The 20,000-nt window shown below is 41.0% G+C and overlaps 1 protein-coding gene across 2 annotated transcripts in view; it reads right to left on the bottom strand.

The window, feature by feature from the left end:
- Positions 1–20,000, bottom strand: part of plcb1l (phospholipase C beta 1-like) — a 163,922-nt gene that overhangs the window by 63 nt on the left and 143,859 nt on the right. The window contains exons 31-34 of one of the 2 annotated variants that reach the window (XM_084432990.1): positions 19,547–19,604; positions 17,721–17,807; positions 16,132–16,156; positions 844–1,124 (exon numbers count right to left, since the gene is read on the bottom strand). In XM_084432990.1, coding sequence (XP_084289116.1) covers positions 1,033–1,124; positions 16,132–16,156; positions 17,721–17,807; positions 19,547–19,604 — 262 coding nt within the window. In that variant the 3' untranslated portion in view covers positions 844–1,032. Of the gene's footprint in view, positions 1,125–16,131; positions 16,157–17,720; positions 17,808–19,546; positions 19,605–20,000 lie in introns of both variants that reach the window. The other variant, XM_084432989.1, reaches the window with a different exon arrangement.

Below are 20,000 nucleotides of genomic sequence, written 5' to 3'. Positions count from 1 at the left end.
ATGGAGAATCTTCAACATGGAGAAACTTCAACATGGAGAAACTTCAAGTGAAAAGCGTTTCTATGATGTAACATTGATTGCAATACTGGCAGTCACAAGCGTCCCTCAGTCGTGCCGGCAGAGACAGATATATATACAGGATTAGTGAACGTGTGGAAGGCACAGACTCTCATCATGTGGCACTCCTGCTTTATAATATCAGATGAGCTTCATTAATATTGATAAACCTCTTTCACACATTTCTTACATTGGGAAACGTTCACATCAAGGACAGTGTCTGTTACTTTACAGCTCTTCTTTACTTTGGTCCAAACAGTTTTTTCTTCTGACAGAAGGGTCATAAACCGTTTCTCATGGTCAAATATTCCTCCATGTGGCACATAAGAATCTCCATATTAAACAGTAGATGATGGCGCTCGCAACGCCGGGATCACGGGTTCGAATCCCAGGGAACTAACAGAATATGTAGCTTGAAAGCAGTGAAAGTCGCTTTGGATAAAAGTGTCTGCCAAATGCATAAATGTAAATGAATGTTTTCCCTTCACATCACATTTTTGTACATGCAAATGAATCACTTGTTTTAATGTCCATGTGTTGTTATATATATATATAAAAGAAACAAATTCATATAAAGTCTAAACAGTGGCAGCCATGTCTGGATGTGCCCTAAGTAGTGCGCTTAAGTAGTCTAACATTTCATAGTAAATAACTGCTCAAACATCAGCAAGACACTCAGACAGTAAGACTCGTCTAAACATACACACATGTTTAAATCCACATAAGCAGCAAGTTCTTGTAAAAACTAAGTTTTAAAAGTAAGAAAAAAAGAAACATAATTTTTTTGTGTTGTTCAAGTAAGTGATCCAGTCGTCACACTAAAGGTGCACATTAAACCAGGGAAACTCAACGGCGTATGAAGAACAAGCTCAAGCTCAGAGTGTCGTGTCGAACACTTTCTCGGAAGATCCCGACTCCGACCAGAGCGTTTCCGTGGAAACGGGAAGACCGCCTCCGCTGTTCCTCGACTTGGCTTTACAGGCAGCAGAATCCTGAACGAACTCCTGGATTTCCACCGGGAGCCTCCGGAACTTGTCCTGATATTCCTGATCCAGTTCGATCTGAAGCTGCAAAACACAGAACCACGTGAGGAAACCCTGAGCAGAAGAAGCTTCTAGATCAGACCCTCTCAACCGTGCTGGACCGTGTTTTCCACTCTTTTATCTTTTAGATGAGGGTTTTAGAGGATCACAGCCCGTCTGATATCTCTGACCTCAACATCCTCATGGGAAGCGTTTCTCCTGGTCAGAACAGTAGCGTCTCCTACAGCTGCTAAACCACATGTTGGGTCGCGATCCACCAGTTGAGAACCTCTGATCTAGAGCATTATCACATTATCAGCGCTGTAACATCCCGTCTATATACACATGCTTGACCGCAGGAGCCTGAGGTTAAAGGTTCAACATTAGAGACGATCTCAGAAGATCCACAAGCTTTATTAAGTTAGACAGCAACATGACTTCATCTCAGTGGATTCTCCTGTTTTCTCCAGGCACAGACTCCCCTAGTGATTAAAGATGTCAGAATTGTATTCATTCTGACCCAATAATTGCTTTACTGCTTGTTTGACTGATTAACTACCCCGCTCGATCTCCAGGGAACGGTGTAATTAAAGAAAGCACCAAAGATGAATGGTGTCAAACACTATGATTGTGCAACACTGGAGCTTGTGTGTGATCTGAGAGTCTCTGGCGCTGGTTTCCTCAGTTCAGGTCTAGGACTCTCTAGGGCTGCCCTCGACTAAAGATTTCTCTAGTCGACTAGTAGTCGTTCATTTAAGCAATTAGTCGACTAATCACGCGTTTATATTAATAATCCATAAATCATAATAATGTGCCTTTAATTGCCTATATAAAACACAGTGCAATCAGCGCACACATGGACATATATGAACATATATTGAATAATTTATTGGTAATGTTTTCTGTGTTTTCGTCTGCAGAGATTAAGGCGACGATGCCCACTCGCCATCTCCGCAGTGGTGGACGCGCTTATGTGCTCATTTCAAATGGATTACATAATCGGAGAATAATTATTTTCCATTGGAATCTGTTGATTCAAATGTAGACATTTCAAGCTTTCTTTAGATATATTTCTGATGTCTGTGAGTTTCAGGTCATTTATGTGATGCGCTCGAGTTCCAGACCGAATCGACAGAAAGCACCATTATTTACGTTATGTTGTTATTGTGAGTTTACAGAAATAAAAGTAGACCCTTTATAGTTTGCATTACTCTTATCTGTATGACCAAAAATGACTAAGTATTTTAAGTTAAATGCAGTGATGTGTGTGTCATGCAGTAAACACACTTGGATATGCGCCTAATAATAGCGCACATTTGTCTAGGTTAGCATTAGAGAGTGGACTTGTAAAGTTGCTGCTACTTACTTGTTTCAAGTTATATTAAAGGGTTAGTTCACCCAAAAATGAAAATTCTGTCAGTAATTACTCACCCTCATGTTGTTCCAACCGCGTAAAACCTTCGTTCATCTTCGGAACACAAATTAAGATATTTTTGATGAAATCTGAGCCTTGTCTCACTCCTCCATAGGCTGCTAGGTGGCCCAAACTTGCTGGCCCAGAAAAGTTATTAAAGAGATCGTTAATATAGTCCAAGTGACTCCAGTGGCTCAATCTTAAGTATATCAAGCGACGAGAATACTTTTTGTGTGCAAAAACAAACAAAAATAACGACTTTATTCCACTATTCATTTCCTTCTCTCTCGACCTCTAGTTGGTTCGCATAGTGTTTTTGCGCAGCGCGTCTGTGTTACACGTCACCACGTAGGCTCACTATTGGCCGACGCTGGTCATGTGTGTGATGCGTGATGACGTGCAACACAGACGCGCAGCGCAAAAACACTACGAGGCCCAGAGAGAAGGAAATGAATAGTGGAATAAAGTCGTTATTTTTGTTTGTTTTTGCGCACAAAAAGTATTCTCGTCGCTTGATATACTTAAGATTGAGCCACTGGAGTCACTTGGACTATATAAACGATCTCTTTAATAACTTTTCTGGGCCAGCAAGTTTGGGCCACCTAGCAGCCTATGGAGGAGTGAAACAAGGCTCAGATTTCATCAAAAATATCTTAATTTGTGTTCCGAAGATGAACGAAGGTTTTACGCGATTGGAACAACATGAGGGTGAGTAATTACTGACAGAATTTTCATTTTTGGGTGAACTAACCCTTTAATGATCGCTAGGCGAATGTTTGGATTTCCAGCCTTTGTGATTTTCGAGTTTTTTTTCTTTCTGCTACTAACCGACTAATAAAATCTTAGTCTTCTAGTCGACTAACGGTTAGTGGACTGTTAGGGGGCAGCCCTAGTACTGTCATGCACTGGTTTGAGGAGGTTTAGACAAGCAGGTACAAGAGAAGCCTGTATGTAACACTGTTTACCAACATTGAAAACTAAAGCAAACCTCAGCCAAGTATATTTGCACAACCCAGTTCCTCAAACCGGTTGAGCGGCATCATCCCAAAGGTCTCCTTCTAGAAATCATATTTCCAGCATCTGAGTTCAACATGACAGGGCCAGATGGATCCGCACAAAGCTGACCCACTTATAGAGGACATCTGCTGTCCCCCTGCTGGCCGAGACACAGGCCCGGATTAAACCGCATCTCAGATCCGCTGGCACACGCAGAGACGCCCGAGTATGTGTGTGACGCCCGAGTGTGTGTGTGACGCTAATCTGCGACTCCTGTCGACCTTTCCCACCTCACGTCTTTATCACCCGCGGCCGGTGCGGAGACAGAGGCCGAGACACACTCTGTCAGGTCAAAGCTAGACTAAAAACACATCTCTTTGACCTAGCATACACATAACACATTATAGACTTCTATAATCCAATGTTAGGCTGCATAGATCAGGTCATCCGGAACCGGGAACACTTCCCATAAATCCCGATGTACTCGTTACATCATAAGAAGAATGGCGTCTACGCTAATGTTAGTCTTTCTGTTTATCCCGAGGTTAGCCTGCGCACATATATATTCAAACGCGCATACCTATAGACTAAACACATAATACACTTGTGCACGGCTGCACGCCGTCACTGTTTTCACAGATTCGCATTTTTTAAGTTTACACAGAGATAATGTTTTTGTTTTTTTTAAATCAAACTTGCACCTTGGATCCTGTTTCAAAGTTTGCGTTCTCGAGCTCCAAACACTGTTGTGTGAATGAACGGCCAGAACACACTAAAAGTTTCTGTTTCCTGTGAGAACGGTGTGTGTTAGCGGCCCCTAAGTTAATAACTAATGATCTTTACAACGGAAGTGAGTCAATCAAACTAACTTTATCTGGACAATAACTTTATTCTAGATCTGCTGTAAAGCCTAAACAATCTCTGTTACTGTAATCTCCTGTTATCACTGTAAAGCTGCTGTGAAACTCTATATTGTTAAAGTGCTGTATAAATGAAGTGACTTGACTTGACTTTTGGGGTTCGAGTGAACGGAATCGTTCTGTTCTGTCTTAACCTAATCAAGTATACAAGTAAGTTTGAGTCCAAAAATACCAAGCCGTTCTCACAGACTCTACGGCACAAACAGCAAGAAATAACTCTGGATCCGTTTCCCTGTGAGCCATTCGATTCGCTCGAGTCATTTCAGCGCTTCCCTGTTTGAAACTATACAGCAGAAGTGTGGTGATATACAGTACACTGACAGATCCATTCCCACTCCATCAGTGGAGCTGGACTGGGCATTCACACACCCACTTTAAGCCAGTCCAAATCCGATTATTTGTGTATCCGATTGGAATCTGATCTAAAATTACTGATGTCCACGCTGTGTATCGCAACTGTTCAGATCCGATGTGTGTGTCCATGCAGCTCTTCCGTTTTCTGGAATATCTGCATTGGTTTCTCTGGCAGTGATGTTGCGTTGGTAGGAAAATGGCCAAAACAGCAACAACCGGAACAAGCGCGACATGGAGGGGTTTGCAATTCAGATGTTGTCAAATTTTACACCATGTAAATGTGTATCCGTGTGCTGGATTATGAGTCTTCTGAGGCAGCGTCTCCACCGGATTATAAATATGTCTCCGTTATATTGTCATTTTCTGCTTGTCCGACACTTTGGAAAAACACAGCATTGTTTCGGCAACGACTTTCAGCATTTTTCCTATAACAACGTCTAACGTTTGCAATTTACGTGGCGTGAGAAAGTCACATAAACAACGCGAAATCCGATCAGAGCGGTCAGCCTGAAACGGATTTCCAGAAATGCAATTTAAATAGGATTTGAAACCACATATGAATGTAGCTTGAAACGGATTTGTAAAAATTGCATTTCATGTGATTTTTTGCTGTTCACATTTGCTAATTCTGTTTGGATTTCAATTGGATTTGCACAAAAATCGGATTTGGACTGACAGTCTGAACGTCCTGCTTTCAAGTCAAGTCACATTTATTTGTACAGCGCTTTTCACAACACAGAGTTTTTCAGAGCAGCTTTACAGTGATAACAGGAAAATAATGCAACAAAGTTTGTTTCCAGAAGAAAATATCGTCACAGTCCAGCTCAAGTAAGTTCAGTGATGGTCCATTTTTGTTGTAAAAAAGTTATTAATTTAGTTCATTTATTTGTATAGCCGCTCTGGAGTAAACCGTGATGTCATCATCCAGCTCAGCTCAGTTCTCATATAATGGTGTCAGTGCAGGAGATCAATAATATTGTTGAATATTAAATGTTAAATGTCCCCAACTGAGCAAGCCAAACGCCAATGGCAACAAAGGCGAAAAAGGCGGCAGTGATCTGAGAAACTCCTCAAACTCCAGCGGTTCGCCCCCGTTTCACCTAAAGAGGCCTGGAGATGAAAGCACGGCCCATTCTAGTTCTGTTCCCTCCCGACTCAGTTAAATATGTCTTTCCTCAAAAGACTCGTCATCTGTCAACAATCCACACACACTCTCACGTCCAATCCACACACACTCTCTTAAAGTGCTGAGGGAGGAGAATGACCTTCATCCACATCTGTCCTAATTCTGCTCCGCCATCGAGGGATCGAGCTTATGAAATCTAGATGAAATGTTCCCGTTTCGCACTCGTCATGTAACCGTATGTGTATGTGTGTGTGTGTGTGTGTGTGTGTGTGTGTGTGTGTTCACGAACAGTTTAAACTCTAAAATGACACTGCCCAGCAAGCAATTTTGCGTTTAAAAGACGTCTAATAGCGTCCAAACACAGCCCTGACGTCTAGGCTAAAACAAGGCAAAACTTGGGCTGTCAGTGAAAATTTAATAGACGTCTAACCAGAGCCCAAGATTAGACTAGTCATCAATTAATAACAAAGAAATGAAACCAAACACCTTATAATCACTGTTTACTTTGCTTACATGATGAAATATCATACATCTCGCAAGTTATTCTGGCAAAACCGACATGTAGCCAAATTCAAGGTTATTTTGGTTAGAAGTGTGTTACTCATAGCTGGACTATATCAGGTCTATAGTTAACCTACTCATAGCTGGACTATATCAGGTCTATAGTTAACCTACTCATAGCTGGACTATATCGGGTCTATAGTTAACCTACTCATAGCTGGACTATAGTTAACCTACTCATAGCTGGACTATATCAGGTCTATAGTTAACCTACTCATAGCCGGACTATATCGGGTCTATAGTTAACCTACTCATAGCTGGACTATATCAGCTCTATAGTTAACCTACTCATAGCTGGACTATATCAGGTCTATAGTTAACCTACTCAAAGCCGGACTATATCAGGCCTATAGTTAACCTACTCATAGCTGGACTATATCAGGTCTATAGTTAACCTACTCATTGCTGGACTATATAGGGTCTATAGTTAACCTACTCATAGCTGGACTATATCAGGTCTATAGTTAACCTACTCAAAGCCGGACTATATCAGGCCTATAGTTAACCTACTCATAGCTGGACTATATCAGGTCTATAGTTAACCTACTCATTGCTGGACTATATAGGGTCTATAGTTAACCTACTCATAGCTGGACTATATCGGGTCTATAGTTAACATACTCATAGCTGGACTATAGTTAACCTACTCATAGGCGGACTATATCGGGTCTATAGTTAACCTACTCATAGGCGGACTATATCAGGTCTATAGTTAACCTACTCATAGCTGGACTATATCAGGTCTATAGTTAACCTACTCATAGCTGGACTATATCGGGTCTATAGTTAACCTACTCATAGCTGGACTATATCGGGTCTATAGTTAACCTACTCATAGCCAGACTATATCGGGTCTATAGTTAACCTACCCATAGCTGGACTATATCGGGTCTATAGTTAACCTACTCATAGCCGGACTATATCGGGTCTATAGTTAACCTACTTATAGCTGGACTATATCAGGTCTATAGTTAACCTACCCATAGCCGGACTATATCGGGTCTATAGTTAACCTACTCATAGCCAGACTATATCAGGTCTATAGTTAACCTACTCATAGCCAGACTATATCGGGTCTATAGTTAACCTACTCATAGCCAGACTATATCAGGTCTATAGTTAACCTACCCATAGCTGGACTATATCGGGTCTATAGTTAACCTACTCATAGCCAGACTATATCAGGTCTATAGTTAACCTACTCATAGCTGGACTATATCAGGTCTATAGTTAACCTACTCATAGCCAGACTATATCAGGTCTATAGTTAACCTACTCATAGCTGGACTATATCGGGTCTATAGTTAACCTACTCATAGCCAGACTATATCAGGTCTATAGTTAACCTACTCATAGCTGGACTATATCAGGTCTATAGTTAACCTACTCATAGCCAGACTATATCGGGTCTATAGTTAACCTACTCATAGCTGGACTATATCAGGTCTATAGTTAACCTACTCATAGCCAGACTATATCAGGTCTATAGTTAACCTACCCATAGCTGGACTATATCGGGTCTATAGTTAACCTACTCATAGCCAGACTATATCAGGTCTATAGTTAACCTACTCATAGCTGGACTATATCAGGTCTATAGTTAACCTACTCATAGCCAGACTATATCGGGTCTATAGTTAACCTACTCATAGCTGGACTATATCAGGTCTATAGTTAACCTACTCATAGCCAGACTATATCAGGTCTATAGTTAACCTACCCATAGCTGGACTATATCAGGTCTATAGTTAACCTACTCATAGCCAGACTATATCGGGTCTATAGTTAACCTACTCATAGCTGGACTATATCAGGTCTATAGTTAACCTACTCATAGCCAGACTATATCGGGTCTATAGTTAACCTACCCATAGCTGGACTATATCGGGTCTATAGTTAACCTACTCATAGCCAGACTATATCAGGTCTATAGTTAACCTACTCATAGCTGGACTATATCAGGTCTATAGTTAACCTACTCATAGCCAGACTATATCAGGTCTATAGTTAACCTACTCATAGCTGGACTATATCAGGTCTATAGTTAACCTACTCATAGCCAGACTATATCGGGTCTATAGTTAACCTACTCATAGCTGGACTATATCAGGTCTATAGTTAACCTACTCATAGCTGGACTATATCGGGTCTATAGTTAACCTACTCATAGCTGGACTATATCAGGTCTATAGTTAACCTACTCATAGCTGGACTATATCGGGTCTTTTGCTGGGTGGAGACCTCAGCATCTGATGCATGGAATCAAAGCACTGAGAGTGTATTCTGGTGTAAAGAGCTCTGTTTGTGCTCCTCGGGTTTCTATCGAGTGACAGAAGTTCCCCTGGCGAGAATCAGGAGGACCGTGTGAATTATTAATGAAGAGCCGCTCATCAAACACACGCGTGTGCCAGAGAGAGTTAGCGGGAGACTCAATCTGCTCCATCTGTCTCTCACTCTACACACACAAACATTACAGGATCTTTGACACTAGCATGACTGAAATACCACAGCATGTTTTTAACATTACGCTTCTATTAATATTTAATTTAGAAATGAAAATACTCTGTCTTCTCAGATCACGTGCTGTTGTCCAGTGTAAGTAAGGAATGATGTATATCCATCTGTGTGTTATTGCAAAGTAAAGTCTTGATCAGCCTTAAAGGGGTGCGTTTAGCGTTTACAAACTGGGACATGAAATATTGATATGAGAAGAAACCCGGTAACACTTTACAGTAAGGTTCATTAGGTAACATTAGTTACTGTATTTACTAACATGAACTAACAATGAGCAATACATTTGTTACTGTATTAGTTAATATTTGTTAATGTTAGTGAATAAAAAATCCAGCTGTTTGTCCATGTTAGTTCCCAACGCAATAACTAATGTTAACAATACAACCTTTTATTTTAATAATGTATTAGTAAATGTTGAAATGAACATTAACTAAGATAAATAAATGCTGAAGTATTGCTCATTATTAGTTCATGTTAACTACGGTAGTTAACTATTGTTAACTAATGAATCTTATTGTAAAGTGTTACCAGAAACCGAAAATTATTATCTTATAACCCATTACAGTGTGCAAAAGAATCATTCTAGCAACAAGGCGAACACTTGAACAATATTACCATAGGCCTGTTAAAACTGAAGTCCTCTGGGTTTATTTTACAGTAAATACAGTCGATAACTGAGGCTGCGTTTGAATAAAACAAGAGAGACATGAAAGAAGCGTCTCAGATACCTGGAGCAGAGTGTTGCTATTGACGACGGTCATTATCGACGAATAATTGACCTCGGAATGTCACGACTGACCAATCAGAATCAAGCATTTCAGAGAGTCATGTAATAAGATTTTTTTTCCATATAATACATAAAACACAACAAAACTATCATCATTTGCTGAATAGAGAACAAGATTTGTGAGATGGTTGAAATATTCCTGTCAGTATCAGGACACATCAATAAAGAGAATCCTGCTATAAACGAATAAAGCACTGAGAAACCATCATTATTCCAGGAGTTTCCCTGTTCTCCGTGCGTCCTGAGGCTATTACAGGGTTAATAGTGGGATGAGTGTTGCCATGGCGACGGCACAGATCTGTGTTTGTGAAGTCACAGGACTGTTCAGTGTGTGTGGCCGATAGCTTCATTCAACATCAGCGTCTGCCACTGTCACACGACAACAAGTGTACAAACACCTCAGAAACAGCAAAAAATCAGTGTCCCAAAATACACACTGTACATTATTCCAGAGCTTCTCATCTCTGGCCCTCGAGTTCAGCTCAAACCCTCTGCCTGTGACTCTTTATTAGCTCGTTCAGGTGTGTTTGATCAGGACTGGAGCTGAACACCTGCAGTGTGTACTTACACACTTATTCTGTGCACTATACTCTTATTACGTGCACTATACATTCTTATTCTGTGCACTATACTCTTATTACGTACACTATATTCTTATTCTGTGCACTATACTCTTATTCTGTGCACTACATTCTTATTCTGTGCACTACATTCTTATTCTGTGCACTATACTCTTATTACGTACACTATATGCTTATTCTGTGCACTATATTCTTATTATGTGCACTATACTCTTATTCTGTGCACTATACTCTTATTACGTGCACTATATTCTTATTCTGTGCACTACATTCTTATTATGTGCACTATACTCTTATTCTGTGCACTATACTCTTATTACGTGCACTATATTCTTATTCTGTGCACTACATTCTTATTACGTGCACTATATTCTTATTCTGTGCACTACATTCTTATTATGTGCACTATACTCTTATTCTGTGCACTATACTCTTATTACGTGCACTATATTCTTATTCTGTGCACTACATTCTTATTACGTGCACTATACTCTTATTCTGTGCACTATACTCTTATTCTGTGCACTATACTCTTATTCTGTGCACTACATTCTTATTCTGTGCACTATACTCTTATTCTGTGCACTATACTCTTATTCTGTGCACTACATTCTTATTCTGTGCACTATACTCTTATTCTGTGCACTACATTCTTATTCTGTGCACTATACTCTTATTCTGTGCACTACATTCTTATTATGTGCACTATACTCTTATTCTGTGCACTATACTCTTATTCTGTGCACTATACTCTTATTCTGTGCACTACATTCTTATTCTGTGCACTATACTCTTATTCTGTGCACTATACTCTTATTCTGTGCACTACATTCTTATTCTGTGCACTATACTCTTATTCTGTGCACTATACTCTTATTACGTGCACTATACTCTTATTCTGTGCACTACATTCTTATTATGTGCACTATACTCTTATTCTGTGCACTATACTCTTATTACGTGCACTATACTCTTATTCTGTGCACTACATTCTTATTATGTGCACTATACTCTTATTCTGTGCACTATACTCTTATTACGTGCACTATATTCTTATTCTGTGCACTACATTCTTATTCTGTGCACTATATTCTTATTATGTGCACTATACTCTTATTCTGTGCACTATACTCTTATTACGTGCACTATATTCTTATTCTGTGCACTACATTCTTATTATGTGCACTATACTCTTATTCTGTGCACTATACTCTTATTACGTGCACTATATTCTTATTCTGTGCACTACATTCTTATTACGTGCACTATATTCTTATTCTGTGCACTACATTCTTATTATGTGCACTATACTCTTATTCTGTGCACTATACTCTTATTACGTGCACTATATTCTTATTCTGTGCACTACATTCTTATTACGTGCACTATACTCTTATTCTGTGCACTATACTCTTATTCTGTGCACTATACTCTTATTCTGTGCACTACATTCTTATTCTGTGCACTATACTCTTATTCTGTGCACTATACTCTTATTCTGTGCACTACATTCTTATTCTGTGCACTATACTCTTATTCTGTGCACTACATTCTTATTCTGTGCACTATACTCTTATTCTGTGCACTACATTCTTATTATGTGCACTATACTCTTATTCTGTGCACTATACTCTTATTCTGTGCACTATACTCTTATTCTGTGCACTACATTCTTATTCTGTGCACTATACTCTTATTCTGTGCACTATACTCTTATTCTGTGCACTACATTCTTATTCTGTGCACTATACTCTTATTCTGTGCACTATACTCTTATTACGTGCACTATATTCTTATTCTGTGCACTATACTCTTATTCTGTGCACTACATTCTTATTCTGTGCACTATACTCTTATTCTGTGCACTACATTCTTATTCTGTGCACTATACTCTTATTCTGTGCACTACATTCTTATTATGTGCACTATACTCTTATTCTGTGCACTATACTCTTATTCTGTGCACTATACTCTTATTCTGTGCACTACATTCTTATTCTGTGCACTATACTCTTATTCTGTGCACTATACTCTTATTCTGTGCACTACATTCTTATTCTGTGCACTATACTCTTATTCTGTGCACTACATTCTTATTATGTGCACTATACTCTTATTACGTGCACTATATTCTTATTCTGTGCACTATATTCTTATTCTGTGCACTATACTCTTATTACGTGCACTATACTCTTATTCTGTGCACTATATTCTTATTCTGTGCACTACATTCTTATTCTGTGCACTATACTCTTATTCTGTGCACTATACTCTTATTACATGCACTATATTCTTATTACGTGCACTATACTCTTATTCTGTGCACTATACTCTTATTACATGCACTATATTCTTATTACGTGCACTATACTCTTATTCTGTGCACTATACTCTTATTATGTGCACTATACTCTTATTCTGTGCACTATACTCTTATTATGTGCACTATACTCTTATTCTGTGCACTATACTCTTATTCTGTGCACTATACTCTTATTCTGTGCACTATACTCTTATTCTGTGCACTATTCTCTTATTCTGTGCACTATACTCTTATTCTGTGCACTATACTCTTATTCTGTGCACTATTCTCTTATTCTGTGCACTATACTCTTATTCTGTGCACTATACTCTTATTCTGTGCACTATACTCTTATTCTGTGCACTATTCTCTTATTCTGTGCACTATACTCTTATTCTGTGCACTATACTCTTATTATGTGCACGTCGTCACTGACACCGCCTTGGACGCCATCCCAGATCTACCAGTCATGGAAGCACTGGACACCCCACCTACCCTGGAAGAGCTCAGTAAAGTCATTGACTGCCTCGCTTGTGGGAAGGCCCCCGGGAGTGACGGCATCCAGCCAGAAGCCTTGAAAAATGACAAACCGGTGCTGCTTCAGCCCCTACACGAACTCCTCTGCCTATGCTAGGATCAGGGCCACATCCCTCAGGATATGCATGATGCCAACATCGTCACGGTGTACAAGAACAAAGGAGACCGCAGCGATTGCAACAACTACCGGGGTATCTCCCTCCTCAACATCGCTGGCAAGGCATTCGCCCGTGTCACCCTGGTGCGCCTACAGACCCTAGCCTCCCGCATCTACCCAGAGTCCCAGTGTGGCTTTAGAGCCGGCCAGTCAACAGTAGACATGATCTTCTCACTACGCCAGCTGCAGGAGAAGTATCGAGAGCTGCAGATGCCTTCATTGACCATTGTTAGCAGAAGCGGACTATTCAGGCTTCTACAGAAGATCGGCTGCCCCCCACAACTGTTGAAAACAAAAATAATCTTATTCTGTGCGCTTTACTCTTATTGTGTGCACTTTACACTAACACATAGTACATGAAGTGTCCAAAGTTCCACACTTTGTTCTTTTCGGTTTATTAAGTGCATCCTCTGCGCATTTGAAAATTTTCAGAGTGAACATACTAATTGCATTTTTATATATTTATCCATTTATTTATCCCATAAAATGGTATAGAATAAAACAGAAGAATGTGAACTGGGTTGAAGGGCCTTATGACGAGGCGCTAACTTTCCCCTAACAAACACTGGGAAGTTCATGAACACACTGCCAAAGTCAATCTGAAAGTCATATGTAATCAGCCAGACTGAGGCGTGGTGCGCGCGTGAATCCGTGAGCAGGACGATATCACACACACACACACACACACACACACACACACTGAGGTGTGACAGCAGCTTCTATTTAAACATTAACACATTCTCAAAAGGTGCGTCCCAATACACGTACTTATGCACTACTCTATGCCGCTTCATAGTATGGATGAAAATGTTAAAAGAAAGAAAGAAAAAAAAGTGCACTTTAACTGCATTTGTACGTTCTGTCACTGATGGAGTTTGGGTTCCTGCCACTGTCGCCTCTGGTTTGCTTAGTCGAGGAAACTTAATACTCAACAGTATTATTGATCTGACTGAACTGAGCTGATGATGACATCACGGGTTTCTACAGAACTGCTGTATAGATGAAATGAACTAAATAATTGATGATCTTTACAACGGAACTGAATCAACACTGAACTGACTTCAGCTGAACAACAGCCTGTTTATCACTGTGAAGCTGCTTTGAAACAATATGTATTTTATTAAGAGCTATTAAAGATGACTTGACTATAAGTGTTAACACTGTTGTGTCCCTCCACAGCAGATTTCATGAGGAAAAGTTCAGATAGGCTCTGCTGGTAGAAGAAGTTAACCCAGCTGTCAGTTTGCAGGCTTTATCTCTGAATCTGAGATGTTTCTGCTGGTCTCTGAAGACCCAGGATGCTTATAGCTGTCCATTAGTGCCTGATCCAAGGCATGGAAATAGGTCAGGACTCTCTCTCTCTCTCTCTCTCTCTCTCTCAGAGGACAGGGTTTCAGCTTCGTCCTGGTTGCTTTAACTTCAAACCAGTTCCTGATCCGAACACAAGCACGAGTGAAGCTCAGAATCCGCTGACTCTTCCTCACGTGTTCAGTGTCGTCATCGATCTGTGACGGTCTGAAACCCATATCACAGAATAACTCCTGTAATCACGAGAATCTGATGGGGACGCAAAGATCTTCATCATTTCCAGTCCGTTGTGAAGCGTCCGTCTCTCATCTGACGTGTGTGAGTGTTTAACAGCTCAATGACGCCCTCTAGTGGATCTGAACTGATTAAACATGCAGAGGCTTAGAAGCATCACAGCGAGAGAAACATCAGCCTTTATCAGTGACAGTCTGATCCTGATCCTGATCCTGAACCTGATCCTGATCCTGATCCTGATCCTGATCCTCATCCTGATCCTCATCCTGATCCTCATCCTCATCCTCATCCTCATCCTGATCCTGATCCTGATCCTCATCCTGATCCTCATCCTGATCCTGATCCTCATCCTGATCCTGATCCTGATCCTGATCCTCATCCTGATCCTGATCCTCATCCTGATCCTGACCCTGATCCTGAAGTGAAGAAGCTCATGTTCTCTGAGCAGAAGAATAGTTTCTATGAGTGTAAATAGTGCCTTTCTCTTAAAGTAACAGTTGTAAATAGTGCCTTTCTCTTAAAGTAACAGTTCACCCAAAATATATATACTGTATATATATAATTCAGGCATAATTTAACTCGTGTGCCATTCAAACCTGTGCTGTGAAAAACAAAAGATGATATTTTGAGAAACGTCTCAGTGTTTAGTTTAGTTTTTTTTGTCCATAATGACAGTCAAAGTCTCCGGTGTTTTTTGGTACTAACGTTCTTCAGAATATTTTCTTTTGTGTTCAGGGTTCAGTAAATGATGACAGGATGATGATTTCTGATGAACTTCTGATCATTTTAACAAAATACAAACAAAGACATATACATGCTGCATATCAACTAAAATGACATTGGCACTCTCTCTCTCTCTCTCTCTCTCTCTCTCTCTCTCTCTCTCTCTCTCTCTCTCACACACACACTCTCTCTCTCTCTCTCTCTCTCTCACTCACACACACACACACACACACACACACACACACACACACACACACACACACACACACACACACACACACACACACACACACACACACACACACACACACACACACACACAGTCTCTCTCTCACACACACACTCTCTCTCTCTCTCTCTCTCTCTCTCTCTCTCTCTCTCACACACACACACACACACACACACACAGTAAGCTGGTTATTGGATGAGGCTGGTATGATCCAGAGTTTTGTGTTATTTCAGCGACTCAGAAACTGAGTGTCTGAATGTCAGATGAATGTTTGTGATGAACTGAATTCTGGGATGCAGAAACTCTTACCTTCCAGTTCCTGTGAGCCGTCCTCCTAAAATAACAGTGACAGTGAGGAGACACAAACACTACAGCTGAGCGTGCATGTGTGTGTGTGTGTGTGTGTGTGTGTGTGTGTGTGTGAGAGTGTGTGTGTGAGAGAGTGTGTGTGTGTGTGTGTGTGTGTGTGTGTGTGTGTGTGAGTGAGAGTGTGTGTGTGTGTGTGAGTGAGAGTGTGTGTGTTGTGTGTGTGTGTGTGTGTGTGTGTGTGAGTGAGAGAGAGAGAGAGTTTTTCTGTGTGTGTGTGTGTGTGTGTGTGTGTGTGTGTGTGTGAGAGAGAGAGAGAGAGAGAGAGAGAGAGTGTGTGTGTTTGTGTGTGTGTGTGTGTGTGTGTGTGTGTGTGTGTGTGAGTGAGAGAGAGAGAGAGAGAGTTTCTGTCTGTGTGTGTGTGTGTGTGCCCTTGTTTATATTACATTGTGGGGACCAAATGTCCCCATTAGAATAGTAAAACCTGAGATCACCTACATTGTGGGGACCAGCCAGCGGTCCCCACTTTTCAAAAGGCTTATAAATCACACAGGATGAGTTGTTTTGAGAAAGTAAAAATGCAGAATGTTTCCTGTGATGGGTAGGTTTAGGGGTAGGGTTAGTGTAAGGGGATAGAATATACAGTTTGTACGGTATAAAAACCATTACGCCTATGGAGAGTCCCCACAAAGATAGTGAACCAGACATGTGTGTGTGTGTGTGTGTGTGTGTGTGTGTGTGTGTGTGTGTGTGTGTGTGTGTGTGTGTGTGTGTGAGAGAGAGTGTGTTTGTGTGTGTGTGTGTGTGTGTGTGTGAGTGAGAGTGAGAGAGTTTTTCTGTCTGTGTGTGTGTGTGTGTGTGTGTGTGTGTGTGTGTGTGTGTGTGAGAGTGAGAGAGAGTGTGTATGTTTGCATTTGATTTATATTACATTGTGGGAACCAAATGTCCCCACAAGGATAGTAAAACCTGAGATCACCTCCATTGTGGGGACCAGCCAGCCAGCCAGCCAGCGGTCCCCATGAGGGGAATGGGTTAATAAACATACTAAATTGTATTTTTTTTGAAAATGTAAAAACGCAGAAAGTTTTCTGTGATGGGCAGGTTTAGGGGTAGGGTTAGTGTGTGTGTGTGTGATGGGTAGGTTTAGGGGTAGGGTTAGTGTCTGTGTGTGTGATGGGTAGGTTTAGGGGTAGGGTTAGTGTGTGTGTGTGTGTGTGATGGGTAGGTTTAGGGGTAGGGTTAGTGTGTGTGTGTGATGGGTAGGTTTAGGGGTAGGGTTAGTGTGTGTGTGTGTGTGATGGGTAGGTTTAGGGGTAGGGTTAGTGTAAGGGGACAGAATATACAGTTTGTACTGTATAAAAACCATTAAGTCTATGGAGAGTCCCCACAAAGATAGTGAACCAGACATGAGTGTGTGTTTGTGCGTGTGTGTGTGTGTGTGTGTGTGAGTGTGTGTGTGTGTCTATGTGTGTGTGAGTGTGTGTATGAGTGTGTGTATGTGTTTCTGCAGTGCTCTAAACTTCCTGCTAGATCCAAGCATGTCAATAAACCTGACTGTTTATAATGTTAAAGAAACTTATACGTAACGATACCTTCGGTTTGTCATCCAGGATTTGCTGTTGAACATCTTTATGTTTTTCCAGCAGTCTCTCCAGGCGTTTGGCCTGAGCGTCTTCCAGCTGGAAAACACACACACACACACACACACACACACACACACACACACACACACACACACACACACACACACACACACACACACACACACACACACACACACACACGCTTACAGACGTGTTCCAGTACACACAATCTGCATGTGAAGTTATCCAAAGAACATGTCACGCTCATCACAATACTGAACACAGAACTAACTAACCATTAACTAACCAATAACTAACCCTAATTAACGCCCATCTATAGCCCAACCCCTTCATGAGCCCTAAATCTGAGTGGTTGGTATAAATCCTCGATATTATTCATCACTCAAAAGCAGCAAAAATATCCTTAGAATAAAATACTGAGCAGGATCACAGTTGTTTTGAAAATCATCATGGCTGTGATTGGCCAGCAGGGTATTTCTGCATTGACCAGCAGGGGTTAACTAGTATTCCTGCATTGACCAGCAGGAGTTAACTAGTATTTCTGCATTGACCAGCAGGAGTTAACTAGTATTTCTGCATTGACCAGCAGGGGTTAACTAGTATTCCTGCATTGACCAGCAGGAGTTAACTAGCAGGGGTTAACTAGTATTCCTGCATTGACCAGCAGGAGTTAACTAGCAGGGGTTAACTAGTATTCCTGCATTGACCAGCAGGGGTTAACTAGTATCCCTGCATTGACCAGCAGGGGTTAACTAGTATTCCTGCATTGACCAGGGGTTAACTAGAATTCCTGCATTGACCAGCAGGGGTTAACTAGTATTCCTGCATTGACCAGCAGGAGTTAACTAGTATTTCTGCATTGACCAGCAGGGGTTAACTAGTATTCCTGCATTGACCAGCAGGAGTTAACTAGTATTTCTGCATTGACCAGCAGGGGTTAACTAGTATTCCTGCATTGACCAGCAGGAGTTAACTAGTATTTCTGCATTGACCAGCAGGGGTTAACTAGTATTCCTGCATTGACCAGCAGGGGTTAACTAGTATTCCTGCATTGACCAGCAGGAGTTAACTAGTATTCCTGCATTGGCCAGCAGGGGTTAACTAGTATCCCTGCATTGACCAGCAGGAGTTAACTAGTATTCCTGCATTGGCCAGCAGGGGTTAACTAGTATTCCTGCATTGACCAGCAGGGGTTAACTAGTATCCCTGCATTGACCAGCAGGGGTTAACTAGTATCCCTGCATTGGCCAGCAGGGGTTAACTAGTATCCCTGCATTGACCAGCAGGAGTTAACTAGTATTCCTGCATTGGCCAGCAGGGGTTAACTAGTATTCCTGCATTGACCAGCAGGGGTTAACTAGTATCCCTACATTGACCAGCAGGGGTTAACTAGTATCCCTGCATTGACCAGCAGGGGTTAACTAGTATTCCTGCATTGACCAGGGGTTAACTAGAATTCCTGCATTGACCAGCAGGGGTTAACTAGTATTCCTACATTGACCAGCAGGGGTTAACTAGTAATCCTGCATTGGCCAGCAGGGGTTAACTAGTATTCCTGCATTGATCAGCAGGGGTTAACTAGTATTCCTGCATTGATCAGCAGGGGTTAACTAGTATTCCTGCATAGACCAGCAGGGGTTAACTAGTATTCCTTCATTGATCATCAGGGGTTAACTAGTATTCCTGCATTGACCAGCAGGGATTAACTAGTATTCCTGGATTAACTAGTATTCCTGCATTGATCAGCAGGGGTTAACTAGTATTGATCAGTATTTTAGTATTAGTATATTAACTAGTCCCTGATAACTACTCACCCGTCTGATGGACTGCACCACCTCATTCACGTGCGATCTGTTCATCTCCATCTTTCTCCTACAGAACAGGATGATTTTACATGTCAGTGTCAACCAGTGAGTAATGATGATGGATCAACAACATCTGGTGTTTGTGCAGGAGAATATTCCTGTTCAACAAACACTAACTCTAGTCATCTGGTAAGAATGTTGATATTGTTGTTATTTCGATGGTCTGCTTCAAACATTCTACTGAGTATAAGTAACTTTGCAACTACATGTCAACTTATTCTACCAACAACTAACCCTAACCTTACACTCCACTAATACTCGAATGAGAGTTAGTTGACATATAGTTGCACAGTTGAGAATAGTTAGTAGAATGTCTAGTGGACCATCAAAGTAAAACCGAATGTTGTTCAAGCCAAACTCTGATCGACTGGTAGAGATGTTGATCTGTGAACACGTCTAACAT

Source organism: Rutilus rutilus (genome assembly GCF_951802725.1).
Source record: "Rutilus rutilus genome assembly, chromosome: 15".
Taxonomy (NCBI): Eukaryota; Metazoa; Chordata; class Actinopteri; order Cypriniformes; family Leuciscidae; genus Rutilus; species Rutilus rutilus.
This window is presented reverse-complemented; position numbering and strand designations above follow the sequence as displayed.